The 19,217-nt window shown below is 41.2% G+C and overlaps 1 protein-coding gene and 1 pseudogene across 1 annotated transcript in view; one reads left to right on the top strand and one right to left on the bottom strand.

Moving 5' to 3' along the window:
- Positions 1-19,217, bottom strand: part of AQP9 (aquaporin 9) — a 44,777-nt gene that overhangs the window by 10,228 nt on the left and 15,332 nt on the right. Inside the window, exons 2-4 of the mRNA XM_037053983.1 lie at positions 9,807-9,933; positions 4,915-5,052; positions 3,976-4,094 (exon numbers count right to left, since the gene is read on the bottom strand). Coding sequence (XP_036909878.1) covers positions 3,976-4,094; positions 4,915-5,052; positions 9,807-9,933 — 384 coding nt within the window. The remainder of the gene's footprint in view (positions 1-3,975; positions 4,095-4,914; positions 5,053-9,806; positions 9,934-19,217) is intronic.
- Positions 17,092-17,676, top strand: LOC118992465 (ADP-ribosylation factor 4-like; annotated as a pseudogene).

Here is a 19,217-nt window from a genome sequence, read left to right as displayed (position 1 = left end):
GCAAAAACATCAGGGAAGAAATGAAGGCTACACTAAGTGAAATAAAGAAAAATTCACAGGGAACTAATAGTGAAGGGAAGAAAGCCAGGATTCAAATCAATAATTTGGAACATAAGGAAGAAATAAACAGTCAATCAGAACAGAATGAAAAAACAAAAATTCAAAAAAAAAGAGAGGAGAGACTAAGAAGACTCTGGGACATCAACAAAAGAGCCAATATTTAAATTATAGGGATGTCAGAAGGAGAAGAGGAAGAAAAAGAAATCAAAAACTTATTTGAAAAAATAGTGAAAGAAAACTTCCCAAATTTGGTGAAGGAAATAGACATACAAGTCCAGGAAGCACAGAAAGTCCCAAACAAGTTGGGCCCAGAGAGGACCACACCAAGACACATCACCATTAAAATGCCAAAGGTTAAAGATAAAGAGAGAATCTTAAAAGTAGCAAGAGAAAAAGCAGAGAGTTACCTACAAAGGAGTTCTCATAAGACTATCAGTTGATTTTTCAAAAGAAACTTTGCAGGCAAGAAGTAGTGAAAGTGATGAAAAGTGAGGAACCACAACCAAGATTATTCTATCCAGCAAAGCTATCATTTATAATTGAAAGGCCCATAAAGTGCTTCCCAGTTAAGGTCAAGCTAAAGGAGTTCATCATCACCAAGTCCTTATTATATGAAATGTTAAAGGGGCTTTTCTAAGAAAAAGAAAATCAGGCCCTGGTCAGGTAGTTCAGTTTGTTAGAGCATCGTAATGACCAGGTTGTGGGTTAGTTAGTATGACGTGGGTTAGTAAAGTTGTGGGTTTGATCCCTGGTCAGGGCACATAAAAGAATCAACCAATAAATGCAAACATAAGTGGAACCACAAACTGATGTTTCTTTCTCTCTTTCTTCCTCTCTCTCTAAAATCAACCAATAAATAAACATTAAAAAAGAAAAATAAGATCAAAACTATGAACATTAAAATAACAACAAACTCACAACTATCAACAACTGAATCTAAAAAATAGGAACAAGCAAATAAGCAAACAATTAGAACAGGAACAGAATCATAGATATGGAGATCATTTGGTGGGCTATCAGTGGGGAGGGGAAAGGGGAGAATAGGGGAAAGGTATAGGGATTAAGAAGCATAATTTGTAGGTACTAAACAGAGAAGGGGAGGCTAAGAATAGTACAGGAAATGAAGGAGCCAAAGAACTTATATGCATGACCCATGGACATGAACTAAGAGAGGGGATTGCTGAAGGGAATGGGTGAACCTGTCAGAAGGGGGCAAAGGGGGACAAATTGGGACAACTGTAATAGCATAATCAATGGAATACACTTAAAATATCAAAAAAACTATAATGCTAAATGAAAGAAGTCTGTTATAAAAGACCACATATTGTATGATTCCGTTTACATGAAGTGTACAGAATATGCAAATCTACAGAGACAGAAAGTAGATTAGTGGTGGCCTCATGCTCTGGGGTGAAATGAAGTCAAGGATTACAGATAACTGGTATGAGGTTTCTGTTCACAGTTATAAAATTGCTCTAAAATATACTGTAGTGATAGTTGCACAATTCAGTAAATTACTAAAAGCCATTAATTGTACACTTTAAATGGGTCAACTGTATGATACGTAAATTTGCATCTCAATAAACTGTTTAAAAAAATAGTCCTGACTGATGTGGCTCAGCTGGCTGGGCATTGTTCAGCCAAATGAAAGGCCACTGGTTTGATTCCTGGTTAGGGCACATGCCTGGGTTGCAGGTTCAGTCCTGGGTCAGGCGTGTATGAGAGGCAACCAATCAATGTCTCCCACACCAATGTTTCTCTCCCTCCCTTTCTTCCTCCCTTCTTCTCTCTCAATAAATAAATAAATAAAATCTTTAAAAAACCCCAATAAATATAAAAGCTAAGGAGTAACATTTGAAAATGCTTCTGATATTAAGTATAAAAGTTGTATCACATCATATTCTACATTTACAAAAATGCATAAAAGGAAACTTCTAAGAGAATATAGGAAAAAATGATCATAGGTATTCTGGAGGCATTTAGCTTGTATTTTTCCACTTTGTTTTCTAAAGTTTCCAAACTATTGTTTTACTTTAATAGCTAAAAGACAGTGACTATTTGCTGAACACTTATTCTCGGCCAGGTACTTAACATCCTTTATCGCAATAGAACTTCAGAATAACCTATGGTATAAGTCCTATTATTATTCTCAGTTTACACATGAGAAAATTTGGGTAGAATGAGGTTAAGAAACTTGCCCTTGTGCCAGAGCTTATAAGCAAAAGAATCAGGATGACAACCAGGCAACTGATTTTAGAGTTTAAGCTTTTCATTATTTCATCTGCTTTCTGAATTAATAATATTACAAGAATTTGCATTCAAAAAACATGTTCTCCCAAGAGCTCTTTTCTCTGGAAAACCTATTCCACCCTCCCAAGCTGAGTAGAAACTTCAGCCTCTGGGCTCCCGTTGCATTCTGACTTGACTTCTATCCTTGCCATTGTCACCCTACAAGGAGTGATCCATATGTTACTTGTCAGAGTTTTGGCCCTGTGCCCCTTGAACAAGGAACAGCATGGGGCTGTGCCTGCCTTAGTAGGTGCCTGTAATTATTTATAAGGTAAAAGAATGATTGTCTGTTGATTAAATTATAGAATATGCTTGAATAATATTTGGAGCAAAATGAGTTAGTAATCTTGAGATGGGGTGACCTAAAAATGTCCCGGGGCCAGCTTACTCTCCAGAGAGGAAATTTTGCATTGTTTCTTTTGTTCTTATGTGATCATTTTGTTCTTCAACCAGATTCCAAATTCCTCAGGCAGATGCTGTTTATAATGCATGTTCCTCATATTATTCACTCTAGCCTTATCAGTAACCCTAAAAGGGCCAATATTAGCCCAATTTTACAAATGAACAACCTGAGACCAAAAAAGTTCAGTAATATTCTGACATTGCATAGGGAGTTGGCAGAACCATTATTTTTTTTATTTTTTATTTTTTTGCAGAACCATTATTTTAATCTAGGCACTCGGGCTCCAAGTCTTGGGTCTTTACAACTTACATTTCCTTTCAACTCATAGCCCTGTGTCCTTTAAGCTCCAGACACAGGGCTGATCACATAGTTAGTGTGCAGTAAGAATTTGTTGCTTGTTTGGTTTACTGGCCAAAGTGTAAAGGAACAGGGTGGAGGCCATGAGAACTTAGATTATAACACAGATTTTTCACCCACTGAATGGAGGAAGGCAGAGTCAGCAAACTGAAATAGCCATTTTATCCACATGTGCACTCTTACTTGTGTAAGTCCTATACACAAGAAAAAGACTTAGAATTGCTGGAAATTTCCTTTTTCCCTTCCTCCTTCCCTTCCTCCCTCCCTTCCTTCCCTGTCCTGACCAAGCTGGCCAGCAGCCTTCCTGGGATACAGTAAGGGAGGAAGAGTCTGTCAAGCTGACAATGTTGGTCCCGCCACAAAATGACCAAAATAGTTGTGCTATTGGCTACACCACAGGTTCTTGGGTGTAGCCTGTTCAAATGTTAATGAGGCAGAGAAACTTTGATATTTCTAACTTCCTTGAGAATTTGAATAAACCTATTCACATGAGGAGACAGAAAGGGTCTGTGATAACATAAGGCTCAACTTCCTCACTTCACAGTCTTTGAATTGAGATTGAAGTGTCTTTTCCTGTGTCTCCACATTTAGATCATGCGCACAAAAGAGACATAATGGTGAAGCAAACCCTACTTGCAGCTGCAGAGGTTGACATGTCCAGTCGTCCACTATTTTCTGGACCTCAGCTGGTATGAACAAGTGGAAGCAGGGAATTCTTCGCTGACAAAGCTTGGGTGATGCCTAGTGACCTGTGCCTTTGGAAACACAGCCTTTCTTTTCTAATAAGCCTATAGTGCTCCCATGCAATTTCCTTATTAAATCCCGTCTTTTCACTGCAGTCAGTTCTCTGTTGACTGTACACTTACTTGGTCTGCAAATGCATTCGCCAGAGACAGATAAGGAGCTGGGTATGTTGCAAAAATGTGTGCTGTTGCATTTTCTCCCACGATGAGTAGTTTCCCACCAGCAAAGGACATAAGTCCATCTGTGGAAGACAGAGCTCTGCACATTATGTTCTCTGGGAAGAGGTGAGGGAGACCTATGCCAGGTCTTGTGTTAACCAACAGTAGTCAAACACTCAGGTTTACTTTGGAAGATCCATATTGTTTGCCTTCACTTTATAGTATTGTGAGTTCAAGGACGACCAGATAAGTCACAGGATGGCGGGCCAAGGATAGAAAGCACTGGCTGCCCTCAGTGGTTCACTCTAAACTTGAGCCAAAGCCTTAACCACTGGGCCCTAGAAATAATCTTCTTTTGGAAAGTTGTTGGAATTTTTGAGACTGACCAAAAGCCAATGTAGAACTTGGAGCTACTCTAGGCAGAGTTCATAGCTCTAATATCAGTTCACAACTTGAGGGTGTCATGTATAGTGAGGCTGCCATTGGGGGAAGGGAGACAGCAGTCCTCACAGAGCCCGTGCTAGCTCCAGGTTTCTCCTACCACAGTTCAGTCCCCTTATTTTTCCAGAGAGGAAACTGGGACCAGTAAGACCAGGTGACTTATTTAAGTCACACAGATCCTTACTTTGTGCATGTTCACAGCATAGCACTGGTTGGGCCTAAATACATCCTTCCTCTAATTTTTGCTCTACCTCTTAAGCTGTGACCATTTTCATTAAGAGGCTTGATGGATTTCCCCTAATAATAATGTTGGCTCCATTATTTAGAACTTAGAGCTCTTAGAATTGCTAGTCTATTGTAGACTGTTTCCTATTCTTGCCTTATTGCACCTATTTCAAGTAATCCTGATGTTCAAATTATGCCCAGCTCTCCCTAACCTCTGGACTCAGGGGTCTTACTCACCATAGTAAATACCAAAGAGGATCGCGGCACCTACAAAGCCTCCCAAGAACTGGGCTCCCACATAAAAAGGCAATTTGAACCATTTCATCCGTCCAAAGAGACACATTGCAAAAGACACAGCTGGGTTGATGTGGCCACCTGCAAGGAAAATAAGATGATTTGGAATGTTAGACAGCAGGACAGGGAGAGTTACTATGACAAAAACCCTGGGAAGAACTTAGTCTTCTAGGTAGAGATCTGTATGTGAGAACATAGAATCTTGTGTGTATGTGTGTCTGTGTTCAATGTGTGTGATGGCAGGGGAAAGAGGGAGAGAGAGAGAGAGAGACTGAGTGGGGAGGAAGGGAGGACTAATAATCCACATGGCATCATTAGATATTGTTTAGGATGTTTAACTTTGTGATACATTGAATAGAAGAAATTTGTACTCAAGTGCATAATTTTTTCTATGTATCTGTCTGTCATCTATCCATCATCTCTCTACTGAGTTTTCTCTCTAAAGCAATAACCTCTATGAGATTGATGTGAACTGTTAAGTTCACTATACTTTTTAAAAAGTCAATGTACACTATATTTATGAGGTTTAAATCTATATCTAGTCACTTCTCAGTCCATGTCCAGAGAATAGAAAACAATCTTAAAGTGAAAAAGAGATGTCTCTTTAGGGCAATGCCCCATGGCTATGGGGCTATGCCTGTCACTGAGGTAAGGGGCTCAGTTTACTTTGAGGGGATCACACCATCTGAGTGGACTCTCTGCAGTTCTTCTGCATAAACAATACATTTCTCTCGCACACAGATGCAGGACCACTTCTGTCACCCCACCTAAACCAAGGCTAGAGAAACCAGCCTCCCGATTCCCCTCTAGCCACAAGATCAGACAGAGTTTGCTCTGGGAAGTCACTGACAGTCCCAACTGGCTTCGCTAGTAACAACAACATTCACTGAACACTTGTCAGATGCGATCACAGGCATCTTACATGCCCTTGATCTTCATAAGAACCCAGTGAGATGGGTACCACTCCAGTCAACTGGTAAGGAAACTGAGGCACGGAACTAAAGTAACTTCCTTAAGGCCACATGGTTAGTAAATGGTAGAACTAGAATTCAAATCCAGGCTTATCTGAACTCTAGAGCTTCGGTCCTATGTTATGTCACTTCCAGACCTCTTCACCAAGTTTATAAAGGCTTATCTGCCTTAGTGGGCAAAACATAAAAAGAACACGAGTACGTAGGCTCACTTCCCTTCAGACAAAAGGCTGCACATCTGACAACTACAGATGACATTTTGTGTGCAGGGGAAATTAGAGTCACTGTCAATGTGACCACATTAAAGTGGGGACCTTCGGGCTGTAGATGTAGTTGTAAGAAAGAGTGACGATAACGATGATGATTATGATGATACTTCGACATTCGACCCTCCACAGCGCCTATAGGTAGGCTTATTTCTGGAAGCCCTCCCTGTGAAGGGAAGGAAGCTCTGCTTATCCTGAATCTCTAAGCCGAGTGGGTTTGCAGTGGGGAGAGGTTGTTCTATCCGCTGGCTAAACCAGAAGGGTCCTTTCTACATCCGCCCCTGACACTCGGGGGCTAATATGAGCAAGAGAATACAGTGTAGCAAAGCACAGATGATTTTCTTACAAGAAGACTTACAAATACATCACCTGTTTTGTTTTACTTTTAAATCCAATAGAGTTACAATTCTGGAGACTAGCGGGAATACAGCATGCTAGGAAAGCTGGAAACAGGGGTTAGGAGCAGGGAGCACACAGTGTGGTGGAACATTCCTGATACCAACCCTGTTTCCCTTCTCTGAGGGCTGGGCTGCAAAGTAGCTACCACCCAGCCAGCCCAGGGGAACCCAATGTGAAAGGACCGAGGTACATCAGAAATCAACTCCAAACAAAAACACCTCCCCTCAGTTGAGTCCATCAGTGGAGGAGTTATTTGTTTAGAGAACTCCTCTTCCAAAATAAAACTTCCCATAGGTAGCGTTTTGCTTTTTAGTCCCTCATAAGCACCCTGAGACAGGAACTGTTATTCACCTTGGACTTCCCAATGCTGCAAGGCAGTTAGTAGGTGTTCAAGTTGAAGAAATAGAGACCTTTGTTCAGATAGCTCAGACCACAAAGATCTACAGAGAGGGGGCTTTGGAAGCCGGAGCCAGTGTGTCTGGGAGGGTGCTTTGCAAAGCAACGAGGACAGTTCCTCCTCACAGAGATGAGTGGTCACTCTGGCTGACCCAGCAGGACCAGGCGGAGCAGTGTATTGGAAAGAACATGAGTGCCAGAGTCAGAGTGCTGCACTAAAAGTCTGGCCTTGCCAAGGTTGTTGTGATGATCAGATTATTTGCCTAAAGAGCCCCTAGGGGCAGCCAGAGCCCACGGAAGCCTGAGATAAAAGTCCTAAGTGAGCAGGCTGAACTCTTTTAAGGTTCTGTTCCAGACCAGTGCCTTCTTCCCCACCGCCCACAGACAATTCTGTGACAGAGATAACCTCAATATTTCTATTTGTCATTAAGCAAAGCTATTTTGATTTTTCAATGAATTTATGTTATATATAAAATGCTACATCCAAACAACCACCATTGCTTAGATACAAGTAGGCAGTGGGACACTCAGTGTTGGATGGTGTATGAGGGTATTGTGAGTTCTGATTGGCTGGGTTGGGTTCCCAGGCCACCAGCACATCCATAAGGGAAGAAGCAAGGTGGTAACTTCTTTGCAGTAAGGTAATATTTTCTAGTTCAAAACTGGAGGCTAGCTCACCTTACCAGTCTGCAACCACAAAAGAGATCTCACTTATGTTTATGCCCAGTATACACTGGTTATGTTCGAGTCCTCAAACAGGGCCTCACCACGGCTCATAAACCATTAAGTTAGCTGTAGCTGCCATGAGAAAGTCACCTCCTGCACACAATCTTCTCTTATTCCTGCTGCTTCTAGAGCCAATACTGAATCTGCATGGATGTCATTGGTGGGCTAGGGTATTATCTGTCCAGGGAGCCTGAACGGTGTTAAGTTCCAAGCTGAGAAGAGTAGATAAGCTCCATTTCCTACCTTCCAACATCGATCAGGATCAGAAACTGCTGTACTTGTATTTCGGGATCTCACAATCCCTCATGAACAGTCTAGCCAGTTCCCAGCCCTCACCTAGAAACAAGTCTATTAAAAACAGTCCCATCAGTTCTGGTCTTCACCCCTCTAAACCCAGTGGCTTAACCCCAGTCCCGGGGCCTGATGGAAAGTCTGCAGACCAACCTTTGCTCCCTCTTCCCCGTCCTGTGGGCCCCTGCCCTTATCTTCCTATGGTGACTGCCCAAATTCCCTAATATATCAATGAATGCCAACAGTCATGGACAGTGGTGGTGGTAAAGGGTGTTAGTGACACTGGTAGGGTATGGAACAAAGTGATCTTAAGTAAATATTTGACAATGTTTAATTCAGGGTGCCGTGTAAGCAAAATATTTCAAAACCACATGTCTACACACACATACGCAAGCAAACTAGCTGAGAATATGCTCACGCGTGCTAACACAGAGGAAACCACACTGTGTGAATGGAATGGGAGCGTGTAGGCATGGCAGCAAGCATCCTGCACACTTGTTTTAATTTGGCAGTGTGTCCTGTGTGTGGTGTTGAGGCCTGCACTGTAATTAAGCCTTAACACATGCACATTTAGGGTGGTCCCCTGGTTATTCTTGTACCTTAGGTAGGCAGTATGGTGCTGGGATCACAGCAGAGGCTTGGCAGGAGCTTGAACAGAAACACTGCTCATGCCAAACAAATTATATCTATAGGAATCTGTAGCCTGGACCGCTGCAGGACTGAGTCTGATTGTGATGCAGAAAGGGGGCCAGCCAGCAAGCGACTGTTCTGGGTGACCAGCCTGAGGAGGCAGGCTCCCAGGGTGTCTGAGCCATCATTCTTCAGTGCTGCAATGACAGCACTTGTCACTAGGTCAGCTGGCTTAACTGCAGGCCCTGCCTGTAATGCCTTCCCAGAGTACTGTTGCCTACTAACAGGGCATGAGCTTTAATGTCATGTAGACCTGGGTCAAATCTTTGGTCTGCCTCTTCACTGGCCATGAGGCTTCTGGCAATTTATTTCCTTCCTCAGAGCTCAAGTTTTCTCTGTGGAAGGGAGACACTAATACCTGCCACAGAGTCCTGCTGGAGAGGAGAGAAGACAAAGTCTGTACAGCAGCCAGCGCAGTGCCAGGCACGTACCATTCATTTGTGTGCCTTGTCACCAACAGTCTTGTCTTAGAGTTCTGAGCACCCAGACAAGGCTGCTGAAGGATTCCAAGAACCTTTGGGAGCTGGGTCATTTTCATAGTTCCTTTCTAAGTTCCCAGGTTGCATTAAGTATCATTTCATCTTGCTTCTCAGAAATTTAAGAATGGCTTCTAATCAGCCCACCATTTGGGGCAGAATTAGATCAAGACCTCTGGTTCAGACGTGCATGTCCATGAAAATGCCAATCAGTGACCCAGACTCCGAGTGCTGTAGATACAGGTCCAGGGACTTTGCCTTTGCTGAATGGCAATCTTCACTGGGCTAGTTACAAGGCATCTGGGAAATAGTTTCCAAGTGTGGCATAGAGCAAGTAAAAGACTACATTGATGGATGAACACAATGATTCAGTGGCCAGATACTGGAATTAGTTCTGAGTTTTAACCCCCATCTCTGTCTCTTGCTAAATGTTGCCATTGCACATGTCACTTGCCATTTGCTAGACATTTAATTTTATTATCTCTAAAAATAGAATCAAATACATACTCTTGCGGGACTCCTGAGATCTAAATAAATGAAGGTATATAAAGCAGCCAACATTGTGCTAGCACATTGAAATTGTTGAGATAATAGTAGCTACTATTATTTCTGTTACATACCAGAGACACCTCCAGTCACATAAATGGCCATTGAGACTGCCATTGCGAATCCAACATTGACAGTGACGATTCCTCCAAAATGTCCTCGACTGAGAGTAGCTTGGGCGACACAGCCACATCCAAGGACCTGGAATGAGAGGAAACTCAACAAGTGGACATGGCCACTGTCAAAGACTTTGACAAAGTAACAAGAGGTACTTTTTATGCAAATTCATGCATTGGCTGCCACAGGCTTCACACAAATCAAATGTGATGCTCCAGCTATGTGCAGATCATCAGGAGTCAGAGCTGACTTGACAGCATGTAAGACGCAATATGCACTGATCACAAAAATGATGGTCCTGGGGCTGCATGTGGTAGACAGATGAGACTGTTTTATTGGGACTGTGCAGTGTTAAAATTTTGCCTACATTTATTGATCAGGTAATTTCACACAATGATCCAAGTGTCTGGTTTTTATTTTAAATTAACTTTATACTTTTAGATAATTATAGATTCACATGTGGGTATAAGAAATAAAACAACAATATCCCATATACCTTTTATCCATGGATTCTTTTTAATCAATCAGATCTAGCAGCCTACAGGAAGAGAATTTCCTGGAGCTAAATAGCTGGCCGCTCCCTCTAAACACAGCTTGTGCTCTCCCAATTGGCTCACTTCACTTCGCTCATTTAGGTCTCCTTCATGGCCTCCTGCTTGAGAGGCTGCCAGCATAAGTCAGATCAGCCTCACAATCATGTGCATCCAGCATGGGTGTGGAAAGGCCACTGACACCATGTAGAAGGCTATTAGAAAGAATCTGATATGCTTGAGAACAAAGGAAAACTGTGGGGCAATCGAATTGGCAATCAAGCCTTCCTCATCCCCATGTCTTTTATTGCTGGTGGAGCTGTAGTTTCCTAGAGAGCAGAGGCTGCCAAATTCACTGTTTCTTGTATTTGCCACAGCACCAAGCACAATGCTATTGTGCACTTGGGAAGCAGCTGTGCAATGAAGATGAAGTATGGTCTTCACCAGTCTTCAGGCGGTAGGGGATACTTTGGAGAATAGAGTAAGTGTTTAGAAAGGTTTGGAATAAATATATTATGGTACATCCACTCAGCAGAATACTATACAGTATTCTGTGTGGTATAATAAAATAGAATGAGGAAGATCTGTGTATACCAAGGTATATTATTAATGGTCTATTAAATTTAAAAACAAGATGTAGAATGGTATTAAAATACACTGCCAATTGTATTAAGAATACATTATATATATAAAAAAAGAATACATTATGTAGACCTGGTTGGTGTGGCTCAGTAGATTGAGGGCCGGCCTGTGAACCAAAGGGTTGCAGGTTCGATTCCCAATCAGGGCATATGTCTTAGTTGTGGGCCAGGTCCACAGTAGGGGGTGCTTGAGAGGCCACCGTACATTGATATTTCTCTCCCTTTCTGCCTCCCTTCCCCTCTCTAAAAATAAATAAATAAAATCTTTAAAAAAAACAGAATATTATATATGTATACAGACAATGGGAAATGTGACTGGGCCCTGTGGGAGGAAAGTGGATAGTTGAGACGTGGGTTAGACAAAAACTTTTCATTTTCTATTCTTTTTCTTTTTACCATGTGTCTTAGTCCATCTGCGCTGCTCTAATAGGATTCCACAGACTGGGCATCTTATAAAACAACAGAAACCTATTCCTCACAGTTTTGGAGGCTGGAGTCCAAGATCAGGGGCCAGCAATCAGGTGAAGTCCTCCTCTGGGTTGCAGACTTCTCACTGTGTTCTCACACGGTGGACGGGGCAACCTAGCTGTCTGGGATGTCTTTATGTGAGGCACCAATCTTATTCACAAGGGCTCTGCCTTCATGACCTAATTATTTCCCAAAGGCCTCACCTCCCAATACCATTACCTGGGGCATTGTGTTTTCAACAGACGAAGTTGGGATGGGGCAGGGAACACAAGCATTTAGGCCATAGCACCATGTATTTTCGAACATTAAAAAAAGTCCACGTGTTCATTGAATAACCAATTAAAACCATTTAATCATGGCCTATTAAATAAATATTTGATTAGAAACATATTTATATATATAAATAATGTACACACAATGGAATATTATTCAACCATAAAAAGAATGAAATCTTGCCATTGCAACAATATTGATGAAACTTGAGAACATCATGGTAAGATAAGTCAGACAAAGACAAATACTGTATGATCTCACTTATGCATGCAATTAAAGTAAAAAAGCCAAGCTCATAAATACAGAGAACAGATTGGTGGTTGCCAGAGGCAGAGGGTAAGGGATGGAGGATGGGTGAAAATGCTCAAAAGCTGCAATTTTCCAGTTATATAAGTCTTGGGGGTGCAGTAGACAGCATGGCAATTCTAGTCAATACTGTGTTGCATAACTGAACACCGATAAAGGGGAGATCTTAAAAGTTTTCATCACAAAGAAAAAAGATCTATAACTACATATGGTATGGATATTAACTTGACTTATTATGGCAATTATTTTGCAGTGTATACAAGTATCAAATTATTATATTCTACAACTGAAACTAATATAATGTATATCAATTATAACAACAAAAAAAGAAACATTTGGTGGGGGAGGGTTGTTGAGAAGGATAGGACAATGATATACAAGTTTAGTAGGAAAACAACAGGACCATCCTCACACTGTTTTAAAGAGCCAGTATAGTTCAGGAGGAATAAGTTTTGTTCTGTAGGATCATTGGATCATTGTTCTTCTACGTCAAATTGGCCAAACCTTTTCTAGAATACAGAGTCCTGTTTGGAGTTCCAAATTAAAGAAGAGCAACTGACTTGAGGGAGGACTCATCAAGTAATGAATATTATTTAAGGGCACATAAGGAAAAGTTTCAGAAACAAATATATTTAAGGAAGAAGAGATTCAGAACATGAAGGCTTCTTATCAGGAAGATAATAACCAGCTATTTTGTCTCTCCGCAGAAAAATGAGAAAGGAAGTTCAAAACTGAAATATGAGAGGTTGTTCATAAACAGTTCTATGATAGTAATCAATTAATTCTGAAGAGCTTTCCCAGGGATCATTGGTGAGGTCCTTCAGAAAAATGTAATTTAAAAACGAAGCATGTTTAATACATTTGGAATGATTTTGGTTTACTCCTCCCTGAAGGCAGATAAATTATCTAGATGATCTTTTACATCCCCTCCAGCCCCCAGTTTGAAGCTATATTGACTTGCACTAGTTCTAACAGCTAGACAGTAAGAGAGAAGTAGAGGAACTTGGTATCTTGAAGAACTTAGGCTACATGTCCATGGTTGAAGTATTTAGGCTACAGGACCATGGCTGCCTTTGAATTTTATCCCAGACTTGGCTGCAGACCATACTTTGAATGCCAAATAGAAGTTGCAGCAGAAAATGTTCCCTTTAAAAGAAAAAAATTCCTCCATTCCAGGTATAACAGGAGGGAGAGAAAACATTCAATAAGAAAGGAAGAAAGCCATTTGAAAGGAAGAATTCCTACAAAAAACTGATTGATGGGCACGGTGCCCCATCATTCCCAACCACCCAGGCCAGACATTCTGGAATCATTTGCTATTCTTTCTCTTTCTCTCCCTTGGCCACCCATAGGCAATCATTCCCAAATCTTCCAAACCTTCTTCTGCAGTCTATGACCAGTGTCCCCACCTCTAGTATCTCCTCACACAGTGCCACATGAAGCATGACTCATACATTTTCTCCCCGCTTTGCTCAGAAAGTGTCAGTACAAACCTCTCAGTCCTGTACTCAGCATTTCTCCAGTGCCTTGACTCATGATTCCCAGACTGGTATTCTTCAATATAAATCTGTATCACCCAGGCTGGCATCCTAGTCATACTGAGCTCATATCGCGAGTGATGCTCCAATCTTATGAGTATCCGCACTATAGTTTTCTCTGTAAGTGAGCCCCCATTCTTTGTCATAGACTGGAGGTGCTGGACCTCCTATAATGCCACCAGCCCTACAGACAACACTGGCACCGAAGAACAACAGGGAGTCAACATAGGTGACTCAGCTTTTATTAATGCGGGTTTAATCCAAATCTATAACAACCCAATAATAATAATAATAATCACTCAGAAACAATCAGTAATAATGAACCCAGGGGAACTGGGGGATAATGAACCCAAGTTCTTAGAGTCCAGGTCAGGGAGGCAGCTGGTCAGCATCTTGCAAAGCAGAATCTACCACCGTTTCAGAGTTAGCCAGAGTAGGGTCAGTCGGAGCAGTGGGGCTCCCTTTAGCTATCCAAACTGTCTGTTCAAAGTTCTTGGGTTTCATCCTTGTTATGATGAAATGTTGCATCAGCCTTTGATTAACTCATGTAGTTTTGTGCCCCCTCAATAAGGACATGTTGATTATGTTGCTCTACTGTGCATTCTCTGAGAGGTTGATCTTACCCTTCAGACAGGCCTGTGTTGTCTACCACATTGTACTCTGCATGCTTGAAGGGTTGTATCATCCCTCTGAGCTGTTGTTCTACTGTGCATGCTTGAAACATGGCTTCTTATTTGACAGGACTGATGCCATCTTAGTTCAGTCCTGCTCTCCACAGCTCATGACACCCATCTCCACCTATGCACACCTGCTCATACTATACCTTCCAGCAGAATCTTTTTGCCCTGCGCTTTCCCCAACCAAACCCATTCTATTCTTTTCACTGAGCTAAAATACTACATTATTGTGGGAATTCCTCTGACAACTTAAGGCCTCATGGGCTCTTCTGCTTCTTCTACCATATTTTTATGTCATTTCATTATACGCATATTTCACTTTGCCCTGTGGATTAGGGCATATAGTCTTGGCACCCCACCAAGACTATCATGTCCATCAGGGCAACTTGGGCTTCCTAATGGTCCAGCTCAAACAAAATTTGATGAAAGATATCAAAATATCTAAACACAAGCAGGGAAAAACCACTGTGCATATGCCTTTTCAAAAGAAAAAGTTAGTTTGGGGGTAGAATGTGAAAAGTGGGAGGTGTGATTTCCAAGAAATATCAGTTGGGACTCTGGGAAGTTCCCAACTGAGCCATGACCTCTATGACAAGCTAATTACTAGACACAATATGAAACCTAATGTAATGAAGTGATTATCATGAATAAAAATGCTGATGATGGAAGAGAAAATAATAAGCCCTCAGATTTTCTTTCATTTGACTTTTTGCAAATACCTTGCACATCTACTACAGTACTTCCTTTAAGGTATAGACCCAGGTGATTCTAGCACAGTACACAGCAAATAACAGACTCAATGAGTATTTTTTTCAGTGAGTATATAAAAACTGAGTACTTTCAGAAAAGAAGTAGTCAATGAAGTTTGGAAATTCCTTAGAAAAATGTTTGCAAAGGCATGCAACTGGGGTCAGGCATCTTCAACTTCCTTGTAATTACCACAAGGGGTTTGTGAGTCTTTGTGCACATCAAACATTGTCAAAAAAAGAGAGAAAAAACATGTCTTGTGTCTACCTTTTGTGGTTCAGTATTTTCAGAATTAAGAATGGTTCCTACTCCATAGAGTTCTTGAAAGTGTTTGAAGTTGAAGGGAGCTCCTTGGGAAACATTGTCGTGAACTTTAATAAAGGCTGTATGAAATGTTTGCTATCTCTACTCATCTGTTTAAGGTATGTGACTAAAAGAATACAAACTTCAGCTACCATCCGTTTGGTGTGTTCTTTGTGCCACGCTCCATGCTGAATGCCTTACTTGTATTACTTCATCATCATCCCATTACTTACTTATAATCACCCTGGGAGAGAAGTAGTGTTATCTTTATTTTGTGGACGAGGAAATTAAAGCTGAGAAAAGCTAAGCAATTTGCACAATGTTACATAATACAAATAAAGAAAACAGAACAAGAATTTGATCCTGTGTCTGTCATAGAGGTCATACTCTTACTTGACACGTGGGATGAAGCAAACAATGCCCCCAAGAATTCATGGAAGGAGTTAGGGAGAGCACTGGGCTTCCACAGGGTGCGGAACCGGTTTCCTATCTGCATATTGAAAGTGAAGGGCTAGGAATGTTGGAGGACTTGGAGATTCCAGGTAGCAGCCATGTTAGCAATCTACCCAGTACCAAAGGCCTCCTTGTATATCAGATACAGTCTGAGAAGAAATGACTGAGGCTGAAGCCTACTTGGGAGCCACTTTATAGGTCCTGGTCATTGTGCAGGACAAGTGTCTTTTCTTGTGACTCCCAAAGGTTGTTATTCTGGTTTTTTAAAAAATACCCAGCAACTTGTGGTTTTTTCCCAAAGCTTCTCATGACCTAGAGAAAAGTTCCTTTTAGCCCCATTTCCCTTTTTTATTTCTCAGAGATCAATGAGACACATTTTTTTTTTGCAAAACCTATTTATTGATTTCTATTCCCTTGTTTCTTAGCTCCCCTTGCATAGAAAACTTCTACTTGTTGATCAAGGCCTCACCAGGGGAAAACCAGACCTGAAGGCAGAGTTAAGCCCTTCCTTGCTGTCTCCTCCTTCATAGTGTCTCCCAACTTCATGGTCATTAGCAGAAGGCATACTCGTCTCCCTAATGCTGACCATATCCACCTAGTAGGGATGTGTGGGCTGAAATGATAGTAAGGTGGGCCTTTTCCACACTGATGAACCATACCCATGAACCACACAGATTTTCTGTGGCACTGGGTAGTGTTTGGGGAACTTATTAGCAATCTCAACACCAAGACCAAAGAGGTCAAGCAATTTCCCCACCCACGCCTGCCCCTTCAGTGACTTATTGAACCAGAACCAAAGAAATAACCCTAGTGACCCTTCTAAGACACCTATTACCTCCAAAGCTTACTCAGCTAGTATATATTTATAATTGCTCTTTTAAAAACTTTTCTAGGAAGTTAACATTCTCTTTTAATTCAGTAGTGACAGTTTTGGGCACGTTTGCAGCAACAATATGTAGCTCGAGAACATGAGTCATATATGACTGTTTGCTTTATACCTTGCTGCAGGTCTTCTTGGAAATAGGCAAGGAATATACTCTATGTGAAAAATATCCTTCAGGAGATTATGTGTCATTAAATAATGCAAATACTCATGAAACAAAATTCATCATTAAAAAAGCATGCCTGGAGTTGCTGAGCCCATCCATGCCCTGTTAATCCTTGTCCTGGAGCTTCATCTGACATGCCACCTAGCAAACCATCCCTGCTGCCCTCTCATTCCTCAGCTCCTCCTCCTTCTTGCTCAGTTTGCCAGGAGTGAGAAAGGAGAAGGTGGAGGAAACCCCAAACCCCTCTGCTCCTGCCTATGGTCAGTACCACTACCATCAGGGGGCTCACCATCTCCTCCTGCCTCTGCCTTTTCCGCAAGAAGCAGATGTGCATTTTGATGGTTGGCTTGGATGCTGCTGGCAAGATGACCATCCCATAAAAATTGAAGTTAGGAGAGATAGTCAGCACCATTCCTACCACCAATTTTAATGTGGAAACAGTAGAATATAAGAACATTTGTTTCACAGTATGGGATGTTGATGGTCAATGTAAAAGGCCTCTCTGGAGGCATTACTTCCAAAATACCCAGGGCCTTATTTTTGTGGTAGATGGCAATGACCATGAGAGAATTGAGGAAGGAGCTGAAGACCTGCAAAAAAAGAAAAAGCTTCAGGAAGATGAGTTGTGAGATGTAGCATTGCTCCCTCTTGCAAACAACCAGGATTTGCCAAATGCTATGGCCATCAGTGGAATGACAGATAAATAAGGTCTTCAGTCTCTTCCTAACAGAGTACGGTATGTTCAAGCCCCTTGTGCTACACTAGGAATGAGTCTGTACGGCGGACTCAACTGGCTTCAAATGTGCTTCCAAATGTTAAGTGAAACTGAGTACATTGGATAGAATTGGTCTAGGCTTGTTGCAACAAAATCAGTTTGCATCTTGGTTAGTAAACAGTATCTGGGACTGGTTTGGGCAGAATATAACAGCATTTAAACTTACTTTGTTGTCAACTATTGTTTACCAAATATAATGTTGCGCTTTAGCAATAAGCTTGGTTTTAAAGAAGTTCTCCTTAAGTTGGGACGAAAAAAAGTGTCTTTTTAAAATTTTACTTCCCTTAAGCCTAAATGCCAGGACTTAGCTATTGTAACACCTTTAAATAAGCCCATGTGAATGTTTTTTGAGCCCAGAACAAATCATGCTTTGAAGTTATCCCATTGCTACTTTACTAATGCCCCATTCAAAGGGCAGTCTGCTGATTTAAACAAATATGTGTAGCATTATATTTATATTTATTTTCCTCCCTTGCCAAAAAGGTTTTCTAATATTACTCGCGCCAGCCAGGGAAAAGCTCCATAGCACAGGAACTCATTCCCTCCCCCCTCCCCCATTATTGACTCCTGACTTCCATCAGCCTGGCTCACCTTGGTGTGGTTTGGATTTAATAACTAGAATAATTAGTTCTGTGCTGGTAGCAGAGTTGAGATGATGTTTAATACCCAACGGATTGTGTCTCTTTTTATATTGTATCTTTTTTATGTTGCATGTTGCTTTGGTTATCAGCCTGATATGTTGCCCAGTACATGATTGTTCTGCTGATGTTTTACTGGTGAACATATTTTCATAAAGATTTTTTTGGAAAACTCATCAAATTCAAATGAATAAATTTTTTCATAATCCATTTAGAATTTATTACTGACAGTAGAAAAGCATGTCTGTGGCAATACTTATATTTTAAGTAAACTGATTTGTTTTATGTGTGCGTCAGGTCTGCACACACACATCTGTTAGAAATACTCTTGCTTAGTCCCTATGATAACCTGAGATGGAGGAAAACTCTGATGTTTCCATCTAAAGAAACCTGGAAACAAAGAAATTAATTTGCTTGAAATCATATAACTAGAGAAGAGATCTTTTTGAACCCAAATTTAATGTTTGTGTCCAAAGTTTTAGGTTCCTTCACTCACACTAAACTGCTCTCACCACTACCTGAGCCACATAAATAGTTTGTCCAGATTCGTGTTTTAGAAGTCTGTCTTTCAAATAATCGAATGGTAGGAAACTAAGAGCCCCACCCATATTTACAAGAACCTCTAATTGGGAGTTGGTGCTCCTTCAGCCATTTCTTCCTTTCTCTCCTCCACGTGTATGTGTATTTGAAAATTCTAAGTGCCATACGTGGTGTCTGGTGCTGGCGAGGACGTGAGAAACCAAAAACGAGTCCTCTGAGAACTTATACACCAATAGAAGAGGTAAGATAGCCAGGAACTGGTAAGAGTCAGAAGAAATGTGCAGATGAAGTGTGGTGCTGCCTGTCACTTGATGTTATAGGCTTGTGGTCAATGAATAGCTCAAGCATTTAGGCCTAGGAAAAGTGTGTATGGAGATACAGTTTTGTAACTCAGCTTTACTGAGTAAGTAGGTGATGGTTATTTTGACAT

This window comes from Sturnira hondurensis, unplaced genomic scaffold (genome assembly GCF_014824575.4).
Source record: "Sturnira hondurensis isolate 20B ecotype Veracruz unplaced genomic scaffold, ASM1482457v3 Scaffold0008196, whole genome shotgun sequence".
NCBI classification, from domain to species: Eukaryota; Metazoa; Chordata; class Mammalia; order Chiroptera; family Phyllostomidae; genus Sturnira; species Sturnira hondurensis.
This window is presented reverse-complemented; position numbering and strand designations above follow the sequence as displayed.